We start from the raw sequence: 21,942 nt of genomic DNA on the forward strand, positions 1-21,942 counted from the left end.
CCCAACAAGAGAGTAGTAAAATGAAGGGACGACATTAAATAAAAGCAGGAGGCACCTGAAAATTAGTAGTGAATGTAAGACAGTAAACATCAAATCACAGGCAAAAGATGGAATACCTCTACTAATTCCCATCTGTGATTGACATAATCTTTCTCAGCCTACCAACAAACACAAAGGTGTTAGCAATAACCAGCAAAAAGTGAATGAACAAGATAGAGTTGCTTTGGATTATGCAACATAATGCAATCTTTTACAGTAACTGTAGCCAAATTGGAGGGCGTCTTCACAGCTTTGCTGATGAGGTGATGTTTGTATTACAATTTTTTTGTAAGAACTCAGTTCGAAGTTGACTGCACAATAAACAGACAGCATACTCACATGCACGCAACATACACCACATAAAAGAGAGGTAGTAATTTATCACAAAGCTTGTAAAAAGTAAAAGTTAACCAAAAATCTCACAAAGCTTGCATAATTCTGTCCCCATCTTGGGGAATGAAATAGAAATTAGTAATTATGTTAATTAAACTTGTAAAAATCAGAACAATTTGTGTTCTGAGAAGACAGTATGAAATTCACATGTATGATTTGGATCGCTGAAATAATCCTAAGCTGTACAAATGGTAGGAATTGGTAAGGTCAAGTAATGCCCCGACCACAAAAAAAAAACCTTTAATAAAAATGGGGTATCAAGTTTTCAACCCTAAGAGGTACAGCCTCAATTAGATATGATGGATGAATGGAATCGGTTGCCATCTTCAAACATCCAGAAGCCAGTCATCTAGAGGATACAATTGGAGTGCATTGAGCTTGAATACAAAATAGCAACGTCTGTTTGCAGAGTACTCCACCTTCAATATTCTGTTCAACCTCAAGATTGCAAGGTGAAATTTGCATTTTCCATAGAGCCCACTTGGTTTGGGCTCAAAATGTTATCTGTGCATAAATGAAACCTTCCGGAGCACTTACGTTAGCAGATTGAAGTGCTATGGCATGCACAGGACCACCAAAACTGTGAGAACTGAAGTTTGAAGAAGAAACAGATTTCGGGAATCGTAACACAGAAATGCAACTGGGTAGAAGCCAATCCATCCGAAGAACATTAAGATTTCACATCACATTTCTTTTCCATATGTCTCTCAATCAATTTGTCCACAAAGGAGCGAATCTGCATGATTCAGACCCAAACTCAGTCACAAAGGAAAGATCAATTTCCAAAAGCAAGCAGGAAATGATGACAACATCAGTAACATGAATATCATACTCTGGAAGGTGTGTAGCAAAGTCATACGGGATTATTAATGGCAACGTACCTTATTCTTCCGCTTGAAATCCAGAAACTCATGAACAGCCATGGCTTTTTCTGCATCTGTGACTTGCTCCATGACCTGAAACTTAAACCCAGTAAAGTAAGAAATGAAAGAAGACTATAGTTTCTTGAGATGATATTCTAGATCAGTTATGCCATACAAACTGCTAAACCAACCCATAGAGTAACACATTAGCTTAGCAAATAGAAAGGAGAAGCAAAGAATTGATGGGAGAAAATAACCTTGGTTGTACTTTTCTTCATTATAGCCTTGTATCCATCTTTATTTAGTTTTCTCGTCTTATAAAGGGGAATCAGTAGAGACGCAACATAATCCACAACAGCCTGTTTAATATGCTCTACTCCTTGAGAATGACATTTTGAAATCTCCTTATTCACAGTAACCTGTGAAATAGAGCTTTCATTTGCCATACCATCCTGCTTCCAGCTGGGTAGCCTAGAGCAGGCATTTGAATCCTCTTCATCCTTCAAATGTATGGTTGGATTAGAAGAATCAGAATGTGCTGCAGCTGCCTGAGATTGCCATCTCTCAATGGCATGATAGTCCTTCATTCCCACACCTTCAGCTGCGTCAATCCAAGCTTTTGTGTATATACTGCTGTCCACAGCAGCACTTTCTCCCGAGTGCTCTCTGGAATTCAAATGACTGGCAATCTCATTTGAATGGCTCCGCTGTGAGAGGTTATCAACTGACATTCTGGAATTATCAAGGTTAACGTAAGCAGAAGAGAAATCTACAGACCAATCTCTAACTCTGCAGTTTCTAGAATCAATCTCTGAAATACAATCTTGCCTTCCCAAAACACCACCAGGCCCCTTTTTCCTAATATCACTCTCGTCATTTTGGGAATATTGTTCCTGTCTAGCAAATTTGAGGAAAGAGGGTATCTTCGGAAGCTGGAGTAGTGTACTGCACCTAGTTTCTGCTGAGGCATATGCCTGCAAAGAACAAAAACCACAAATATAGGACATGTTTAGAGGCAGTTAATAAACTTTGCATTTTTATCATCCAGTCAACCACTTGCTATGATGGATAGGTAATAATACGAGTCACATAGGATATACCAATATGATAATTAAAAAAAAAAGGATTAGCAATGGATATATAGTTAAAAAAAAAACTGCGCCCCATGCATTCTACCTCAACCCTGTTTGTTTGGTGATGGCGAAGGTTTGTAGCCCTCAGATTTTGACTTTTAAAAAGGGCAACACCGCAAGTTAGAAAAAGTTTAGTTTTGAGGGACGTGCGTGATTGATGAGGAGAGGACATGAATTCGTATCCTGGATCTTTCAAGTAACACCAAAAATATACAGAGATGGATCCGAAGTGGGGCGAATATAAAGTCTCAACTATATCTTTAGATAACCAAAACATACATTTAATCATACTCATAAAGAACTATGATTTGGTGTAGACCCAAGCAAAAGCATCAGGATAGTATTTAAAGACAATTTTCCAACTTTTCATCAAACGAAGACTTGTACAGTACCACCACACAATTATGATACTTATCCCAGTATCTAGAAAATACTCAATTTAGTCAATTGACTAGGAAATACACAAATAGGGCTAGCAAATACTCAATTTAGTCAATTGACTCAATGAGCAAGAGCATGAGTTTTGAGATGAACCTGAGTTGAACAATAAGGTTGATTCAATAAACAAGCTTGATTCATAAAAATAATTTAATTCACAAATTGATCTATAATTTGGAATTTGGTTGATTCAATATGGTTGATTCAATAAACAAGCTTGATTCATTATAGCTTTAATTAGAATTTTAATCCCCAAATAGTATACCATCAATCGTGGTCAATCTGTGCTATAGACTCACAATTCATATATAATTATTAGAAGAAAAAAAATTGAATATAACTTGTAAAATGAGGACCAAACTCTAAGCTAGCAGCTAAGGAGGTTAGCCAAAAGGATAGCAGGACATGTTTGAGTCAAACTCAAGTCAATAAACTGTTGTTCATGCATACTCAAACCAAGCAAATTTGAGTTACACATAGACTCATCCCAGCATCATCATGCAATAATCACTACACCCAAAATCTCATCACAAAGTGTTCTAGCACATAAGAATACCAGGATACACACATTTACAAGGCCCAAGGAATTTAGCTCATGACTATGGAGCTGAAGAAGCAACAAATCCATACCAACAGATTCTTAGCATTAAAACTAAAGTTTCAAGAGAAACAAACCTCGGCAGCAGCAAGTGCTTTTGCACAAGCAGCTTCTGCAGCAGCTATAGCAGCCAGTTCTTCTTCAGACATAGCACAGTGGTTGTCCTTCACCTCAGCACCCGTTGAACCTTGGGACATGGAAGAACTGACATCATGCTTCAAGTCATCTGCCGCTTGCTGTCTTCCTTGCTTGCCATGTGATTTCTTCACATGTGCAATGGAAGGTGAATTATTTGCAGGAGTTAGCATGCCTCCTTTATTCTCAAAGGTACTATGATGTGTACTCAGGGGTGGCTTTCCTGATGCTGGATCTCTCGTAAATTTTCTCTTTGATATATCTACAGCAGTTGCTTGTCTTGACAGCTTTAGTCCTCCATTAGATACTTTTTCCTTGCGGAAGACTTTAAGCCATACACTAACCAACTGGCTTGCAATAGCACGAATATCACGGCTAGTATGTACACAGACTTTTTCCTTCACTGTTTTCCCGATGCCTACGGCCATAATTGAAAAGATAAGCAAAAACAGTGGGAAAACCGTGGATAGCATATTTACACATGACTTCATCAGGACAGAATACCCTACTGAAGGAGAAATATATCTACCACATGATAATTTGCAGTTTCACTTGGCTGATCATCATACAGTAATGGATGATCATAAGAAAGACACAGACTAAGTTGGACATCAAATTAAAATTGTTTTTTTTCAAAAATTATATATAAGACATGCTCTCACACACATATATAGGTTAATGCAAAGTCATATTATACAATTAAGTTTGCATGCACAGATTAATGAAAAGTTTCATCGCACCCTCCAAACAACAAAAAAATACATAGGTACCTGATAACCGCACAGCAAGTAAATCAGTTGAAACTCGCACAAGAAGACGAACGCAGTGCCGCAAGAGTTGGGTGCCATCCTTCCCCATTGAGTCCTGTTTGAAACACGAACTATCAAGCACAAAATCTAACAATTCTATCACCACAAGATGAAGATGTTTTATTTTTTAGTGACAAAGGTTGTACACACTATCTTACAAAAAAAAGATAAATAATTTGAAAATAATGATCAAGATCCAGTGAGACACCAGTTCAGTACCAGTATCCATGAGTGGAGAATGGTCAACCCCTTTTTACACCCAGCAAAGGATTTTAAGGTTTCAACAGGAAGAGTCAGCAATTGTTTGGCTACATGCAAGCGCCCAGCATTGGTTTTTGTATTGAAGAACAAGTCCCTAAGCAAAACTTCCCGACTCAAGATTCGAGCACCATCCACAGACTTCTTGTACAATACATTAGAAAACTCTGCTGCATCAAGTCTCTTTATTATACCCCTAACTTCATCTCTTTCAGTTTCTGACTGTCCCTGTGCAGCCTCCATTGCCTCCACCTCAGCAGTATAATCATTTCCGGTGCTAAATAAGTCAATTATGCGCACAGCTTCCCGGAGTCCACTCATCATCGCACCACCAACGGTATCAGGATGCTCTTTGCAGGTCGCTTCACCAGCAAAAAACAGGCAGTTATCAACTGGCCTCCTTAATATATCATAGTCTTCTCCTGATGCTCCAATGGCAACATAAGAGTAAGCACCATAACTAAAAGGATCCCTGCCCCAATCAGTCACAACATGTGCAACAGGATCGGGTACAAAAGCATCCCCAAAAAGTTTCCGAAGAACCATTAATGCTTGGTTAACATGATCAGAAGAACTCAAATTCTGACCATCTATGGCTGCCTTCCCAACCACTAATGCTATGAGGACTGGAGCTCCGACTGTCTTCCTGACATTCCAGAACATAAAGCAGTGGCCTCTTTTGCTCGCCTCCTCAGCTGTTGCTCCAAAGTAGTCAACAGCATCATCCCAAAACACGTGAGGAAATTCCAATGCCACTTTATTGAGAACTCCAAATCCAAGGCGCTGAATAGAAGACTGTTTCCATGCCGGCAAAGGGGGAGAGAATTTTATAGTTTCAGCCTTCAAACAGCCTAATGGAACAGTAATCAGAACAGCATCTCCAAAGAAATCATTGCCATTTGATGTAGATACTCTGACCTTATCACCTTGACCATTTTCCTTGCTTCCGTAAGACACATTTGTTACAACATGGTTCAAGTGAATGACAAGCCCTTCTCCTAAAGATTCAACGACAGAGCTGTAACCCCCTTTAATCATACAATGAGCTCCTCCGAATCCTCCATACACGTCATCTTGATTCCAGTAGGGAAGAGAAACTTCCTTAAGCGGAGCAGCACATCCATACTCCAAATTTGCAAAGTGCCAATCCATAACCCTCCTCTCCATAGGACTCAAAATCTCCTCTTCCAATTTTCTTTGCAGGGTAGTGCCTCTTTTGGAATCAAATGGACTGTCTGCAGAATTATTTTGTTCAATTTGATCATTATTTCTTCCAAAGCGTTCCAAATGGCGCCTTTGAAGAGCATATTCTAGACCATCTTCAAGAGACATTCGCATGGCATGTTCACCCTTCTGGGCGACAAGCAATACCATGTCATCAAGAAGACTATTGAATTCAGCTTCCAGTGCTTCATCCATATCTGCAGGAACCTTTTGTCCCGTCCCTATGTCATAAAGAGGACATTCACTGTTCAGCACTGTCAACTCAAGGCCCAACTGAGCACAAACTAATGAGGAAGGATCTGGTCTTCTCTCAGTAGCCACATCAGCCTCAACACCAGTGATAATGCTAGCACCAAGATCCACAGGAACAGAAAGAGATGAGTGATCTGTATACACTCGGCCTCCTATCCTACTCCTTGCCTCGAGTATAGTTACAGGAAATCCCAGACGTTGCAAGTGTCGAGCAGCAGTTAGCCCAGAAGGACCAGCTCCAATGACAATTACTCTCTTTGTAGCCTCTGAATCAGGATGCAGTAGACTACCTATCTGATCATCCAAGGCAGACTTAACACGTGTAGATTCATTGCTTTGCTCAGAACTGCTAACATTTCCATGTATAATTGCACTTAAACCATCCTCAATTCCACCATTTTCCTGGTAATAATCACTCTTTCTTTCTTCATGTTGTGTCATGTTTGATAAATCCATCATCACTACATCAACATGCCTCCTGTCATCTGTAGCTTCAGTTGTGAGGTCTTCATGATCTACTATAAGACCAATCTTATTCTCTATGGAGCAATCTGACTTTTTATTCTGACCAACAATAAAGGACACACCATCTTCAGAGTCAGCAACAGAAGCTGCAGAACTATCCTCGAAACCTTTTTCTTTTATAAGCTTATAGTTATGGCTCGCACTACTTCCAACATTCTCCTTTCGTGAGGCAATTCCAACATTAATATAACCCTGTAAAAAAATATGATTATAAAGTTCCCAATTGCACCAACCAATAGACAAAAAGTATGGTTTTATTAAAGCCAAAAAGTATAGTTAAATGAGAAAAGGAAATAGCTGAATAAATGAGGAAAACTTACACATTGGTCAAGAAATGCATAGACCTTCCTAATCAAAGAAGACTTAGGAGGTTCATCCTCAGAAGGAGTATCACTAACCCCACAGTCAGCAAGAGGCAAAATACGCGTGACATCACTGCTCCAAAGGCTTAAGATCTGATTTCTGCAATGTATAAATTTAAACATGTAAAATTTATTTTGATGCAGAATTTATTACAAAAAGCTTCCCTGGTTTTTAGCTAAACTCTCTGTTACAAATAAACAAAAGCATGAAATCCAGTATATCCCAGAGTATTTTAGCATAGAAGCTAAGAAGTTGCTACTAATACTATATGTTCATTTGAATTTTGCGGTTGATTATTTAAAGACTTTTTCATGGATACCCAGACGCAAAAAACAATTAAAAACAACATCCCATCACTAAAACAATAAATCAGAAGGTAAAAGCTAATCAAGAAAAAATAAGCGATCATGATGCTATAAAACAAATAATATGAGAAATGAGAAGAGATTGCTATTTGCAATAAAATCACAACAACAGGAACTCATAATCTTATCATATAATATAAAACTAATAATCAATTATAACTCGATCAAAAAAGGAAAAAACAAATCTAATCGAAATTGATTGAAAGTAGACATATTCTCGTAAGTCTTAAATATTTCCTTTTCTGAGCAAATATAAGAGGAAGGCCCTTGCTTTCCCTCCTTGTCCTTGACTACAACAATGTAACAGTAGATAATATAATTATATAAAAGTCAGAAGAAAAACAATGGCCAAATAGGAAAAAATATTTGAATCAGCAAACAGATATCGCTGGATAACTGCTAACTTCCAATTTTATTTGCCTCTTATTTAATTCTCATAAGTCGTAACAACAACAGGCTGTTCACCAGCCCAAATATACAAATGAATACTTAAGAAGCCAGATACAGAAGATAGCTCATGTTTCACACAGTAAATAACATATTCAATCAACAGTCATAAATGATTGAAACAGTTAGTGCATCAGAAGCATAAGACAATAAAAACCAATACTGAAGAAAGCAACCTTAAAGTTGCAGAAAAAATACTGAAACCTTTCTTAATACATGGAAAGACCAATTGCAAGCAAATACAAAGACCTGTTTGAAAGTTATATACTGACCTGCAATTCAAATATTCCTGGAGACCACCTTTACGCTTTAAGATCTCCTTAAATCTTATTTTCTCAACTGGACCAGCTGCATGCGCTTTCAGCCCAGCTGATACTGCTACTGCGACACTGTCAGACTCATCAACAGCATCATTCAAAGAGGAATCAAACTTCACTCTCGGTCTGTGAATGTGTTCACCATCAAGACCACCTTGGCTTTCAAGAAAAGCTTGGTCATTTATCAAAACCTCCCAATCACCATCCCCTTCATACGCCATGTCTCCATGCCTACGCTTCTTAGCCTTCCGGCGCGTAGATGCTGATGCCTTATTATCTTTATTGGCAACCTCAGAACCAGAGACAGCATATTCTTCGCAATTCTCATTTTCCTCTGGAATTGCACCCTGAGATGAGGCACCATCAGTATCTTTCTTGGTATAGAAACAATCATCATTTGGAAGGGAACCCTCTTCAAATGTATTGTTACAAGGTTGAGTCGGATCCAATACCGAGGTGCATTTTGGAATGGAGGAATTAGAGTCCTTTGGAATATTACTTGTTTCTGAAGGTTTCTCAGGGTGATTTGACTTAATAGCCAATTCAGATTCATTGGCTTCATTTGACACCACAGGATCTAAACTACCACCATAATTTACAGAATTTATTTCAGGAAAGAAACCTACAACAAAACCATGTGTTTCGGCCTTGGTATCTAGATTATTACGATCACAGCAATTTCTCCAACAAACAAACTTAGTTTCAGAATTTACATCTTCATCTACCTCTGTTCGGCATCCAGAGAGCTTCAGAGTTCCATTTCTTGAGGATCCCAGGAAATTTTTTCCAGAAACCATATGATTATTTTCATTAAGTAGATTCTCAGATGATTTAGTCAAGAGCTCGGAGTCACAGGAGAACAACTTTGCTTTGTCCATATAAGTAAAATCGCCATGTTTTGGTGCACTATTACATACTTGTGCTTGCTCATCAGGCAAAGTGTCCTTAAGCTCACCCTCACTAAACCGACACACCCCTTCCCCTACTTCTCTGAGCGAGACTGTGTCGATTTTACCTTCAACATCATGCAACATGGCAGAACACTTCTTTAAGCCATCATTGAAAGATCCTTCTTGTAATGCCACCTTTTGGTCAGAAGGAGAACATATATCTTCAGGTTGTACACAAGACAATTGCTGGCTACCTCCATAGCAGGCGTTGGTTGAGAAACGGGGATCAACTAACGGCTCATCAGGAATGGTTGGATGACATACGCCCTTGGCGATTTCAGGGGAACTTTTGCAGCACATGCTCAACCCATCATTCACATTCTGGCTCTCACTTTTCTGGATCACACCCACCCCTTTCTCATCTTCTGCGGTGCTCCTAGACCCTTTCGCAACCAAATCACCAACAGACAAGGCATGACCCTCAGTTCCCTTCAATGTCAAATCCATATTAGGTCCCTCTAATTTCACTTCACAGCTACCCATGATCTTCATATCCATAGCTAAATCAGATCCACCATCCCCCACAGCAAGCCCCACGCAGACATTGTCCTCATTCAGCGAAGACTTTTCATCCAAATCCTCATTCAAGGCAAAAGCTTTCTTCCCTCTTGCAGCTCCAGATCCCTGCTCTTTCTTAGGACCCTTCAACCTCTTTCTAAAGTTAGCCAGAGTATCATCCAAACCCCCTAAACCCTCTCGTAGCCCCCCACGACTGCCAGCATTCTCGCCTTCACCACCACCAGTGCCCTCGGTTGCCAAGCTAACCTTCTTTTTCACATCCCGCGGCTTCCTCGCCTTAAACATAGACCCAATGAGCTCATTATCATCAGTTTCAACCAGTTTAGACCTCTTCTTTGCCCCAGAACTCACGTCTTCACCATCCATCTCTTCTCTTCAATGTAGCCCTACAAAAACCTATTGAAAAAACCCTTCATCTGAAATTCATTGCCCTAATCTACATGTGAATGCGAAACCATGGCTTTCCAGTTCTCTATCGTGAAAACCTAATCCAGTCATCTCAACGCACAAAAAAGGAAAGATAACGATTCTCGAACAAGCTTCTACTGCAAATTAGTGAGGAGTAAAGTTCAATAGTGAATCGGTTGTGAAGGTTGAAGAGCAAGTAAAAGCGCTAACCACACTGTAACGAAACGCATAGAAACTGAAGCGTTGAATAGAGAGAGAAAGAGATACAGAGAGAGAGGTTGTAGACCTGGACTCTGCCTCTGCACTGCAATGGCGTCGGTGCGGTGGCTGGTTTCTTCGTTCCGGTGGCGAAGAACGTCACCGTTTCGTTACAGTGAAGGGGAAACAAAGAATGTGAAAGAAAGAAAGAAAGCCCGCTCTCTTATAAATGGTGCCGCGAGCAACATTCATTCCTTGCTTGGTGTATAAAACGGTAATTAAGAAAATAATCATCATCTAATATTAATCTAATCTAATTGATTGTAAAGTTTGTGAGCTTTTTGAATAGCTTGACATGAAATGTTTCAGAAAGACTAGTTTGGAAGTGCTGGAACAACATGATCTTTTGAGGATAATCTTTGGACGGTGCAGGAGGCATGGTGCGAAATATGTGATAATCGTGATGAGTTCGTGTTGTTTATGGATCCTTAAATTATGGACGTAGGTGATGTGATGTTGAGTTGCACCTGGTGTACTCTATTATGTTGGTGATGTTAAACTGAATGTTGACGGAGCTTTCGCGAACCAGAGAGGTCTGGTTTATGATGACTAGGGTTGGTGGCTTTGCCGTCTCTATTCTTATGAGGTGGGTGGTAATTCATTGCTTGCAGCAGAGGCTAATTAATGTTATGCGTGATGGTCTCTTTCCCGCCTGGAATCCGCGATATAAGGAAGTCACGTGTGAGGTGGATTGTGTTGACTTTCTCACTTTCTTGTTTCGTTTGAAGACACTGAATGTGCGAGAGTCACGTGTGAGGTGGATTGTGTTGACTTTCTCACTTTCTTGTTTCGTTGGAAGACACTGAATGTGCGAGATTCTTTCCAATGATCAACGATATAAAGAATTTCACAATAAAGGATTAGGTTGTGACCGTTACCTGTGTTTAGTGAGATAGCAATGCACATTTGATCGTCTTGCTAGATTGAGTTCATGCTCACCTTCCTCGAGGGTTTGTTTTATAGATGTGCATCACATTGAGTTGAAGACTCTCATGATGAGAGATTCTTTGTATATGCCTTAGTATATGTTTGAGTTGTATTATTTTTTTTGGGGAAAAAAAGACAATAAAGTTAAAAAATGATTTCATAACTCTTTTCTGGACTAGGTTTGAAGGTTCTATAGATAAGGTAAAAATGTTTGAAGTATTTTTTTAGTTACTTGAAAATATAAAGGTCTAAAAATCAATGTTATTAAATTTCTTTGTCAAAAATTGATAAGAAAAGAGAGGCTAAAAGATCCACTTATGAAAGATATCTTTAAAAGGAAATGAATGCTTTTAAGGAAATAGTGACAGATTGTTCAAAAGAGAATGGAACCGCCTGGTCCGACCAGTTGGATTGAGAACCAGTCAAGTGATCGGTCCACTTGAAAAAAAAACAACTAGATCTCAGAGCTAGTGAGAACGGCAATAACTGAGTCAAAGCCAGTGAAAACCAATTCGTTGTTGGTCTCTTACACAACTTTTGCACTTCTTAAAGAATAATAAATAAATAAATTTTGCTAGGGACTATTGTCCAATTTTACATAAATGAAAACATGTTTTACTCTAAACATTTTGTAGTTGTGGTTGATCAATAACTTGGATAAATAATGCATTTTGTTAAACAATTGTATAAAGAGATTCTCCTCGTACGTAGTTTTTTTTTCCATACTATATTGCTTCCGCAGTTTTAATACGAGTATGGTGAATGTCAAAGATTTTTCTAAAAGTATGTCTCTTAAAGATCAAACTTTCCACCTAAAAATTCAAACAATAGTTTTTAATCATTACAACCAACACACATTGGACCTCATCCATAGTATATAATATTAATATACTATAGAGGACTTTGATAAGAACATCAAGCTTAGACCTTAGACTTCCTTCACAAACCTACTCTCAAATACTCAGTGCAATAATGGAACTTATCTTGAATTATAAAGTCTACTAAGATAAATGAGCATATTTTATTTTGTTCATCTTCTTTTCTATATGCATATCCCAAGATCACTTGCAACTTATACAAAATGGTTTTATCAAGTTTTTGTTAGAATGGACTAGTCACTTGGTTGCAATGGAGTGCTAATCTCACATAATGAATGTTGATCGTGATAGTTACAAGTGATTGTTTGAACCCTACAATCGAAAATTGATTTTTAAGAATCACACTCTTGAGAGATATTTGACATTCAACACACTGAGTTGAAATTGCGAAAGCAATTTAATATATAAAAAAATGTAGTCAAATCCCTTTTCATTGAATTGATTTACTATAAAGGAAAATCGTAATGAGAATTAATTTTTTTTTTCATTCAGTTTGAAAGGCATAGCCTTTAAACATTGTTATATATATGAGAGGCACAAGCAATGACACAAACAAATCAACAGCTCACATTACTTGGTGTTCTATTTGGGTCAAAGGCTTAGGCTTATGCCAGGCAAACGGCCATAGGTCACCCCAGATGACTTTTTTGGCCATAGCATGCAAAGTAGGGTTCTTGCTCCTGGTTACAACAATACGGACATAAGAACCCTCTGAGGCATCTGGCTTGGTGGACCTGCACACATTCATTGTGACCTGTCTACCCCTCCTTACAGGCATGAAGATAATTCTGCCCCAGCCACCTCCAAGATCAGCACTACCTGTTTCCTCTTCCTCAATCTCTTCATCATCATCAGCATCCCCATCAGTTTCAACAGCATCAGAATCATAAGTTACTGCACGTACTACTTCATGAGGTACTACTTCATGTGGAGCATCATCAGCACCCCCTTCAGTTTCAATAGCATCAGAATCATTAGTTACTGCATCTACTACTTCATGAGGAGCATCGTCAGCTTGTTCCAACTTCAACCAGTCATCTGAAAAAGTGAAGAGAAATAAATAAAAAATGGAAATGAATAGTATAAAGTCAGTCTCCATGATCCATGATGGCATGACCACAGGTTCAAATGCAAGCAGATCATACATTTTGTTTAGAAATATTTTAACAGAAAACAAACATGCACTAGTGCAATTGTATCATCAAGTACCGTAGTCAATTTCAATAGCATCCCAATCATTAGTTACTGCATCTACTACTTCATGAGGAGCATCATCAGCTTGTTCCAACTTCAACCAGTCATCTGAAAAAGTGAAGAAAAATAAATAAAAATTGGAAATGAACAGTATATAGTCAGCCTCCATGATCCATGACGGCATGAGTGCATGACCACAGGTTCAAATGCAAGTAGACCATACATTTGTTTGGAAATATTTTAACAGAAAACAAACATGCACTATTGCAATTGTATCATCAAGTACCGTAGTCAACTTCAATAGCATCAGAATCATTAGTTACTGCATCTACTACTTCATGAGGAGCATCGTCAGCTTGTTGCAACTTCAACCAGTCCTCTGAAAAAGTGAAGAGAAATAAATAAAAAATGGAAATGAATAGTTTATAGTCAGTCTCCATGATCCATGACCACAGGTTCAAATGCAAGCAGACCATATATTTTGTTTAGAAATATTTTGAACAGAAAACAAACATGCATTAGTGCAATTGCATCATCAAGTACCGTAGTCAATTTCAAGATCTTCTGGATTTCTTTTAGCATGCTGTTCCTTCAGAGTCTCCAATGTAATACCATCAAGAGGCCAAGATTCTCTGGTCCAGGGGTTGAGCGAAAAAAATCAAAATTACATACAATGAAAGCATATATGCCCTGAAGACATGGACTGTGCCATTCAATGATCAGTGAGGTAAGGATCACAAGTGTTATCTTCCATTTCAACAGAAAAGAAATCATAATAAAAAGTTTGGAGAATGTTTGTATTATGACTTATGAGTTACATGTCCATAGGCTTGTTAAGATCTCATGAAAAAGAACTCTCAATATTTTCTGTTATTCTATTTGAAAATTGGTGAAGTTCAAACATGAAAGGTTTATGTACAACACTTGCCTTGGTCTTAGTCCTCGTCTTAAAACAACATAGGAAAATTTCTCATCTTCAAAGCCACGTAAAGGCTCACCCTTTGAACGCTGCAAAATCATGAAATTCAGAGCAGAAATACATTTGTTATGTTAATCCTTATTGAACAAAGAGGAAAGTAGGATTGTGGGGAACATGACTCTTTCCAATACAGAAAGTAAAATATGGATTACAAAGAAACCTTGTAGGCACGTTGTGATGATGTCCTTTCCAAGCGCTGAACAAAATGACAATATTTTCCAGATTTTACCAGTGGACAAGTCCCATCATGGGGACACTGCATTCAGAAAATTTATCAAACGAATGAGAGAGGCATTGAAAGAGAGAATGAGATTGACAATCGTCTAAATTGAAAAAGATGTTGAGTAAAAATGTAACGAACTTACAGGAGCAACTACAAAAGCACCATCCTTCTTAGTTATCAAATCTTTACAAACTTCTTTGTTCTTTTGAGAAGATTTACGGAACTTCTACAAAGATAGCAAATTCCATCTTTGTAAGAATTAAACATCTGAAGAAAATGGCACAACCATGACTGGAAAAGACAAAATACAAAGACTATTTATCATTGGTCAGAATTTCTTAAAAGAAGTAGTAAATTTACTCTTTCTTCCATCCATAATATGTGAGATCTCATCTGAGCTATAATACTAGATCCATGAGGTGTTCCAGGTTCAACCAAAACCTACAAGATTTTGATTTGACATACGGAAATAACATCAGATGTAAGATTGGAGGGGGGGGGGGGGAGATAAATTTAGGGAATTCAAAAGTGCCCAAAAAAATCTATAATTCAAAAATGTTTCTGCTATGCTCCTACCACTCCTTTTACTCCGCCAATTACTTTGTTTTACTTTCCAAAACAGGTTACATGATAACAATCTAATAAATGATATAAATTAGTTATAGACAATCCTCTCTTCACAGGCCAACAAAATATAAGCTTGGAATCATACCAGAACATCCTGTGTTAGATCCCAAAGCTGGCGAACTATGGTGATTCGATCCTTTAGTGATGGAATCTCTCCAAGAACATAAGACTTCAGCCCATGAAACACATTGCAAGTATTTAGCATCAATTTAAGAAACACACAGAAAAGCTTTATATGCCCACCAATGTTTGAAAGAAATATAAAACAGAAGCATGTTCCTTTCAGCATTACAGGAAAGACAAATCAGGTACAACTAAATTATGAGACTGAATGAACAGAACAAACTTAGCTGAACTGTATAGTTTGTTTCAATTTCAATTTAAAAAGTAAGGAAGAAAATAGCAAATGAGTCAATTATTAGAAGTTTCGAACACATGAACCATATACAGATAAATAATTCTCATGTACATGTTAAATTTTATGGCAGAGATTAAAAAAATAGTCATGAAAAACAAATAGAACTTCAAATCCATCTAACTTAGTTGCCTGTAAATTAGAGTCTGATGAAACACAATATACATAAACTAACAAATTTCACGTAATTAAGTTGCAAACGGAGTGTAAACTTTTCAATAATTTTAATTTTTGGGGGCTTACATGATGTAGTTAGATATTTAGATTGACTATCGGCTTTGGTTGATAAGGATGTTGCCATAAATGTATTGTATATAACACGCATAATTCTTTTGAATATGAACATTTTTATTTTAGTATAGTCCCTGGAGTCAAAACAGATTAATATCCAATAAGATTCGATTTTTTTATTGAAGTAGACTAATATCATATTTTCCAACGCTTATTAACATGGTTGGCTTATTTTGTACCTCTAGACTGCACAAACTGAATTGAAGACAAACAACTTGTTGCTAATATATGTAAATCATCGAAAAGAATAAACTTACAGCAATTACAAGGTCATGCCCTCTCTCTGATTTACTGGTACGTTTAGAAAGAGCTTGAATGCTATCATAGCTTTGAATAAGTGGCAAATTCTTGAGACCTATATAATCAATAGCAGAAAAAAACTAAAAAATTCAAAAACTATTAAATGCTTTCTCTCAGCTTTTCTCAGGCATTTCAGCTTTTCAATAAATTCAACCCAAAGGGAGAAATTTCCTGTATAAATTAATGTAACATAAATAGAATTATGTGAGGGTTTTATCGTAGGTAAGGACTATTAACTCATTGCAGTGGCCGCTATGAATTAGGCACACCATCGCTAAAAAGAAGTATTTCAGTTTTCTAGTGAAGAATCAAACATAGGGAAGCCTGTCATCCTCTTTCTTAAACTTAAAATATTCTTGTAATTATTCACACAAGCTTCTCCTTTAAACAACTACAACCTTTTTCCTTTTTAAGTGTATTGTCCGGCTCAAGAGAAAATATCTGTTCTAAGTTAGATTAGTATTACTTCCTCTAGCAACTGCTTGAAAACTGAAATAGTAAGGGCCTCTAGCAACTAATTGATTATGAAGGTTCTCTCAGTCATCAACAGCCACAGAGAAAATTATCTAGGAACAATTTAGCAACCAATCTGCAGGTCCAACTGGCAGCATCACTATCACTTGTTACATGGGCAGGCCCGTGCACAAAGCTCCCACATACGCAGGGTCCAGGAAGGGTCCCACCATTTGCTGAATTGTACGCAGCCTTACCCTGTTTTTTACACAAGAGGTTGTTTCCAGGACTTGAACCCGTGACCTCAGTAACATGACAGCAACGTTTTACCGCTGTGCCAAGGCTCCCCTTCTATCACTTGTTAGATGATTAAAGATAATTAATTCTTAAAAGGTTAATTTCCCAACTCAAATCACGCCTCAGCCATGACTCACAAAATCTTGAATTACTCTGATAATTCCCAAGATTTAATTACCTACATCATTTCTTCATAATGCAGGATAAACAATCAAACCAATCCCAAGTGAGACATTTGCAAACGCCCATAAAGGATTTCAATAAAACGGAACATGAACCATCAGCCAAAAACCTATATTACAATGTATGAATATTTTACCAATGACACGACTGTATTAGTTCATCTTCAGTGCACCTGAGAGATGTCACTCAATAGCAAGACTACTACAGCACCCTCTGAAACATGATCGTGATCATATTCCATGGATCAATAGGTGCATGACTCAGAAGATCAAAATTGCCAACCCAGATAAGAACAAGATAATAAATATGAAAAAAAAACTAGATAAAAAAAAATATCAATTATGAAAAGAGAATACTACACTTTAATTTTTAATACATTTAAGAGTAAAGTACACACACCCCCCTCAAGGTTTGTTAGAATTACACTCCACCCCATTCTTATCTAAAATCTACACCCCACTCCATTTTATATAGAGGCAAATTTAGTGACGAAAAATATTCTTCATTAATAATTAGTTATTATTTAAATTGTTGATCAATAATTTAAAAAAATATTTTCAATATAATCCAATAAATTTAAAAATGAAAACATCACAGTCCTCCTCATTCTCTCAATCGCGTTCTTACTCCGTAAATTCATAATGCAAATTCTGCAATAGCACACCTGATCGGTTTACAAACCATATCTCGAACATAGTGAAACATGCTTGTGTTTTCATATTTGTTAATAAATCAATTTTAATCAAAATAATCTCTTTATACCTCCAATTTTCAAAATTGGATTGTAGACTCAAAAAGTAACACAAATGGGTGAAGAAAATAGAGATACAAAACTAAGAAATATGAAGTGGATCGGAGGTTATTAGAACCCAATAATGCAACAAAATCTAACAACATCTTAAACCAACAGAGCGATCGCTCACAACTTAAAGGGGTGAAGTTCACAAGAAGTAGTTGAACAAGTTTTTTTTTAGATAAGCCAGACATTGCATTAAAATAGAAGTACAAGGGGTACTTCAAACCCAATACAAAAGCACCACAACAAGGAAAAAACTAAAATACTAGAAGTACAAAAAACCCAACAGCAAAAGAAGACTGAAGCGAGACTAAAATACCAGCCACGAAATACAGCAGGCAAACCAGAACAAGTGACTTTGGGGATGTGCGATTCACGTTCTGAGGTTCAGGTCGCAACAAAACTTTGAGGCATGGTGGTGCCATGGGGTTTCACATTCTGGGACGGTGGCCGCCGTGTTAAAGGGAGCAAAGGCTTGGTGGTGACCGTTTGTGGTGAGAAATATGATTTGTAGATAGATGGGACGTGGACTTAACAAACAGAGTTGGTGGTTTTTTTAAATTTAATTCAGTAAAATTATTTTCATAAATTAATGTATGATAGTGTATATGCATTAAATTTATTTAAATTTTAACTAATTAGTAATTATTTTTTATTAGTGACGAATTTGTTTTCGTCACTAAATTTTGCCTTTATAAAAAATCGGGTGGAGTGTAGATTTTAAAAAAGAATGGGGTGGAGTGTCATTATTGTAAACCTTGAGGGGGGTGAGTGTATTTTACTCTACATTTAAAATTCTACTCAGTATTTTAGTAACTGTTTTTCAAGTCAGTTTATATCATTTAAATATTGAAGAACATAGCTTTCTTTTATCTCTTCTGCAATTTTGGAAGAATTATAGGATTCATTTCTGTAATATTATGATTGTTGATCTTATGGGGCATTACTAAAACTACCGAACTTCTAATCAAGTCTAATACAAGACTTAAATTTTAAGAAGGTGACCGATTAAGTTTCCCAAGAGTACCAAGTACCGGCACTCGAAGAGTCAAAGTAGCAGAAAATAACTGAAGCCCACACATGATGGCATATCTAGCCATGGTGCACCCCGTCCTGATGATTATATATGCCCTATAATGCAAAAGTTACTACCGATTACTCATCTCTGTATGCATTGAGACATGGAGAGGTGCTCATTTCTCAAGTCAAGCATACAGACAATTTTTTAGCACTTAAAAAACTACACCAAATTCAGTAATAATATCCTAGTCTATCTAAGAATGATGTCAAATGATGAGGAATTTTAGTAAGCATAAGTGTCAAAGTACAGTTACTTTTCTTGATTTCAACATTGCTGTAATGGTACATTTCAGTGGACCCACTAATTCCTTCAAACGTACATATCAAGTTAGGCTGTTCCTTTCTAGCGCTCTCCTAAAAATTGATACTCTTTATCCTTTCGCACCTCAATATGAAAGCTAGAAAAGAAACATATCTTGTTTAGAAAAGCATATCAACATTTACCTTGTATGAGGTTCAGACCTGCACGTTGCATTGACTGTGATGGTTCAATTAAATTCACTTTCTTCAAAGACTTTGGCCAAACTTCTCGCAGTGCCCTACATCATTAGATTTGAAAGGCATCAAATTAATTCAAGAACATTACTAAGACTTATGATATTGAAGTTCGTTATTCAACAGAAAAGGTTCAAGAGTCTTTACCAGAAAGCTGAACCAGTCCCAGCACCAAAATCTAACACCTTGGCTGGGGAGAAACCAGGAAGCCTTCTACGAACCTGAAAAGACATGAAATATAGAGTTCCATCGAGATTAATTTCAAATTCATCAACGTTTTATTCAGATTGAAAGGCTTTCTGTTATTAATTAAAGTAAAATGTTAAAGTCAATTAGATAAGTGGTTCACGCCTTAAAACTGAATCATAAAGTAGTTGATACTACCCCCCCACATGATACTCTAAATCCATATAATAGGGATGGACAATCATTGTTCATTTCAGGTCCTCTGTTTGATTCCATTTAGACCTAAAATCTACCACCACTGGCCTTGCTTCCATATGAAAATCAGCTCTCTTCTGATTACTAAATCCATCTCTTAAGAGCAATTCATGTATCAAATTCTCTTGATATTAGCGTCAACTTAAGCAAACCCTGCCTTTGAAGAAATACTTTATATTAGAATCCTAATCTTTCCATATATTCTTTGCATGCACTTAACCATCTTTACAAATACATTTCGCTAAATCCTAATCCTTTTAGTTTTAACAGGCTTCATCTATTATTTTGCTGTCCATTTCACCTTCTCATGTCAGTTTTAACACCCATATTTAATATAGTACCCTCCCTTCTTTTATTGATATTTTTTCCTTTATTTTCCCTCTATCTGGATTATGTTTCCCACCTACCTCTTTAAGTACTCTGTAACAAGCAGAGTAAACAGCAGGCATTCGAGAAGCCACATAAGCATTTGTCTGTTCATCACTGTACGTTAGACCTATGTCACCGTAAGAGCTCTTAATCTTCCAGCGCTTTGATTGTTCAAGAGATTTTAAAGGGTCTTCAACTAACTCCCTTGACGTGGTGGTTGCCAGTTGTAGATTGACATTCTTGATATCACTAAAAGATTGGGACAAACTCAAGACTTTCCTCTTCATATATGGCTCCTCCTGCTCTGTAATCCCAAGACCACCATCAACAATTACAATCACACAAATACAAATACATAAAGATAATATTGCATAAAATAAACACAGAAAAAAAAAAACAAATGACCTCGAAGGTATTTTTTAATGGCACGGCGGAGACGGATAGGGACAGTGAGACAACGTTGGGATTGTTTGGCTGCATGGCGGATGGTTTCAGGGGTGACAATTTTCTGTGCAGTTTCAACTATTGTCTGGGTAGCCATGCTGGCCCACAACGTAACAAAGCTCTCCTTGCGGTCCAAGTAACCAGGGTCCTCTATCACTATAAATTAGTACGTCAGCAATAGATTTTAAAAGGAAAAATGAAAATAATCTAATCCAGGCACCTAGCAGGCTAGCACCAACAAACACAGTTTATTTTCATCATGTGTGCATATCATCAAACAGATGGTGTGCAGAGACAATTTACACTTCATTTTCATAGCTTCATATTTCATTTTTTGGCAAACCAAAAACCCATATCCGAAAACCCTTGGGTTTCTAACATTGACTTGTTTACAGCATCAGAATTTGATTTTTCTCTCAGAAACCAATGGAAAAACAACGGGGAAGGGACGAAGGGTTCACTAAGCAGATATGGTAAAGCTCGGAAGAGAAGAAATGAAGGTTACCTTCTTCAGTCTGCGGAATGAGAAGCACGGCACGCGACGTGAAGGCGAAGCCCCATGAACTCGAAGCAAAACTTGCTAGCGAGTGCTACCGGTAATAAACCCCTCTTAAGCCCTGTTTTCTAAGCATTCTTTTCTAGTTCTTTTTTTCATCCTCATTTTTGTCACATTATTAAATGTTTGAAAAATGATAGAAATACACTATTTTAAACGCATTCCTCCACATGAAAAACACACTCCTAATACACTTCACTGTAATTCCAATTAAATCTTTAATCATATGGATGGATGGATCGATGACAAAAATAAAAGAGATTAATTTCTATGCATCGACGGTGTAAAAAGTTTTACACCATCATTCAATCATAACCTTCTATTTTCTATTGAGAAAAAGTTTGATGCACCGACGGTGTAAAGTTTTTTTACACCGTCAACCAATCAGATTTCAAGGATGTGCCACGTCAATTAATGAAATTAAATAAAATGAGAGATTTTCTCACATCCTTGAAATCTGATTGGTTGACGGTGTGTGCATAGAAATTAAACTCTTTTCTATTTTAGATATTATTAAATTCAAAATTAATTGTGAGCTAACAAAATGGAGGGATGTGATTGAATGATGGTGTAAAACTTATTTACACCGTCGGTGCATAGAAATTAATCTCAAAATAAAATCTTGAATGGTGATTTGCTACGATAAGTCTATATAGTTAGAAATTAGGCTAATGTATGCTGATTTACGCTTGAATGAAAT

The 21,942-nt window shown here is 37.1% G+C and overlaps 2 protein-coding genes across 4 annotated transcripts; both read right to left on the minus strand.

Moving 5' to 3' along the window:
• Positions 1–514: 514 nt before the first annotated feature.
• LOC130727793 (lysine-specific histone demethylase 1 homolog 3-like) lies at positions 515–10,524 on the minus strand. Of its 2 annotated transcripts, XM_057579043.1 has the most exons (9): positions 10,323–10,524; positions 8,115–10,173; positions 6,988–7,129; positions 4,628–6,859; positions 4,370–4,463; positions 3,542–4,017; positions 1,553–2,269; positions 1,314–1,388; positions 515–1,168 (listed from the first exon to the last, which is right to left on the minus strand). In XM_057579043.1, exons 2-9 carry the CDS (start codon positions 9,992–9,994, stop codon positions 1,103–1,105), a joined length of 5,682 nt encoding a protein of 1,893 aa, XP_057435026.1. In that variant the 5' UTR covers positions 9,995–10,173; positions 10,323–10,524; the 3' UTR covers positions 515–1,102. The 2 variants fall into 2 exon arrangements, with proteins under 2 accessions (XP_057435026.1, XP_057435025.1); XM_057579042.1 differs by having other exon boundaries at positions 8,115–10,524.
• A 1,990-nt stretch (positions 10,525–12,514) lies between these two features.
• LOC130727794 (uncharacterized) lies at positions 12,515–21,348 on the minus strand. Of its 2 annotated transcripts, none has more exons than XM_057579045.1 (15): positions 21,192–21,348; positions 20,648–20,842; positions 20,281–20,546; positions 19,580–19,653; positions 19,382–19,476; positions 16,086–16,183; positions 15,208–15,291; positions 14,856–14,936; positions 14,638–14,718; positions 14,433–14,528; positions 14,222–14,301; positions 13,837–13,925; positions 13,580–13,672; positions 13,309–13,401; positions 12,515–13,137 (listed from the first exon to the last, which is right to left on the minus strand). In XM_057579045.1, exons 2-15 carry the CDS (start codon positions 20,781–20,783, stop codon positions 12,665–12,667), a joined length of 1,839 nt encoding a protein of 612 aa, XP_057435028.1. In that variant the 5' UTR covers positions 20,784–20,842; positions 21,192–21,348; the 3' UTR covers positions 12,515–12,664. The 2 variants fall into 2 exon arrangements, with proteins under 2 accessions (XP_057435028.1, XP_057435027.1); XM_057579044.1 differs by having other exon boundaries at positions 14,638–14,721.
• Positions 21,349–21,942: the final 594 nt, after the last annotated feature.

Source organism: Lotus japonicus, chromosome 1 (genome assembly GCF_012489685.1).
Source record: "Lotus japonicus ecotype B-129 chromosome 1, LjGifu_v1.2".
NCBI lineage: Eukaryota > Viridiplantae > Streptophyta > Magnoliopsida > Fabales > Fabaceae > Lotus > Lotus japonicus.

Coding starts and splice junctions, on each gene's coding strand:
- LOC130727793 (XM_057579043.1), bottom strand. CDS start 9,994: ATGGATGGTGAAGACGTGAGTTCTGGGGCAAAGAAGAGGTCTAAACTG. Junction 4,464..4,627: donor TTCTCCACTCATGGATACTG/GTACTGAACTGG, acceptor TGTTTCAAACAG/GACTCAATGGGGAAGGATGG. Junction 1,389..1,552: donor TGAAGAAAAGTACAACCAAG/GTTATTTTCTCC, acceptor TTTAAGTTTCAG/GTCATGGAGCAAGTCACAGA.
- LOC130727794 (XM_057579044.1), bottom strand. CDS start 20,783: ATGGCTACCCAGACAATAGTTGAAACTGCACAGAAAATTGTCACCCCT. Junction 19,477..19,579: donor GGGACTGGTTCAGCTTTCTG/GTAAAGACTCTT, acceptor CTAATGATGTAG/GGCACTGCGAGAAGTTTGGC. Junction 13,926..14,221: donor AGACGAGGACTAAGACCAAG/GCAAGTGTTGTA, acceptor CCCCTGGACCAG/AGAATCTTGGCCTCTTGATG.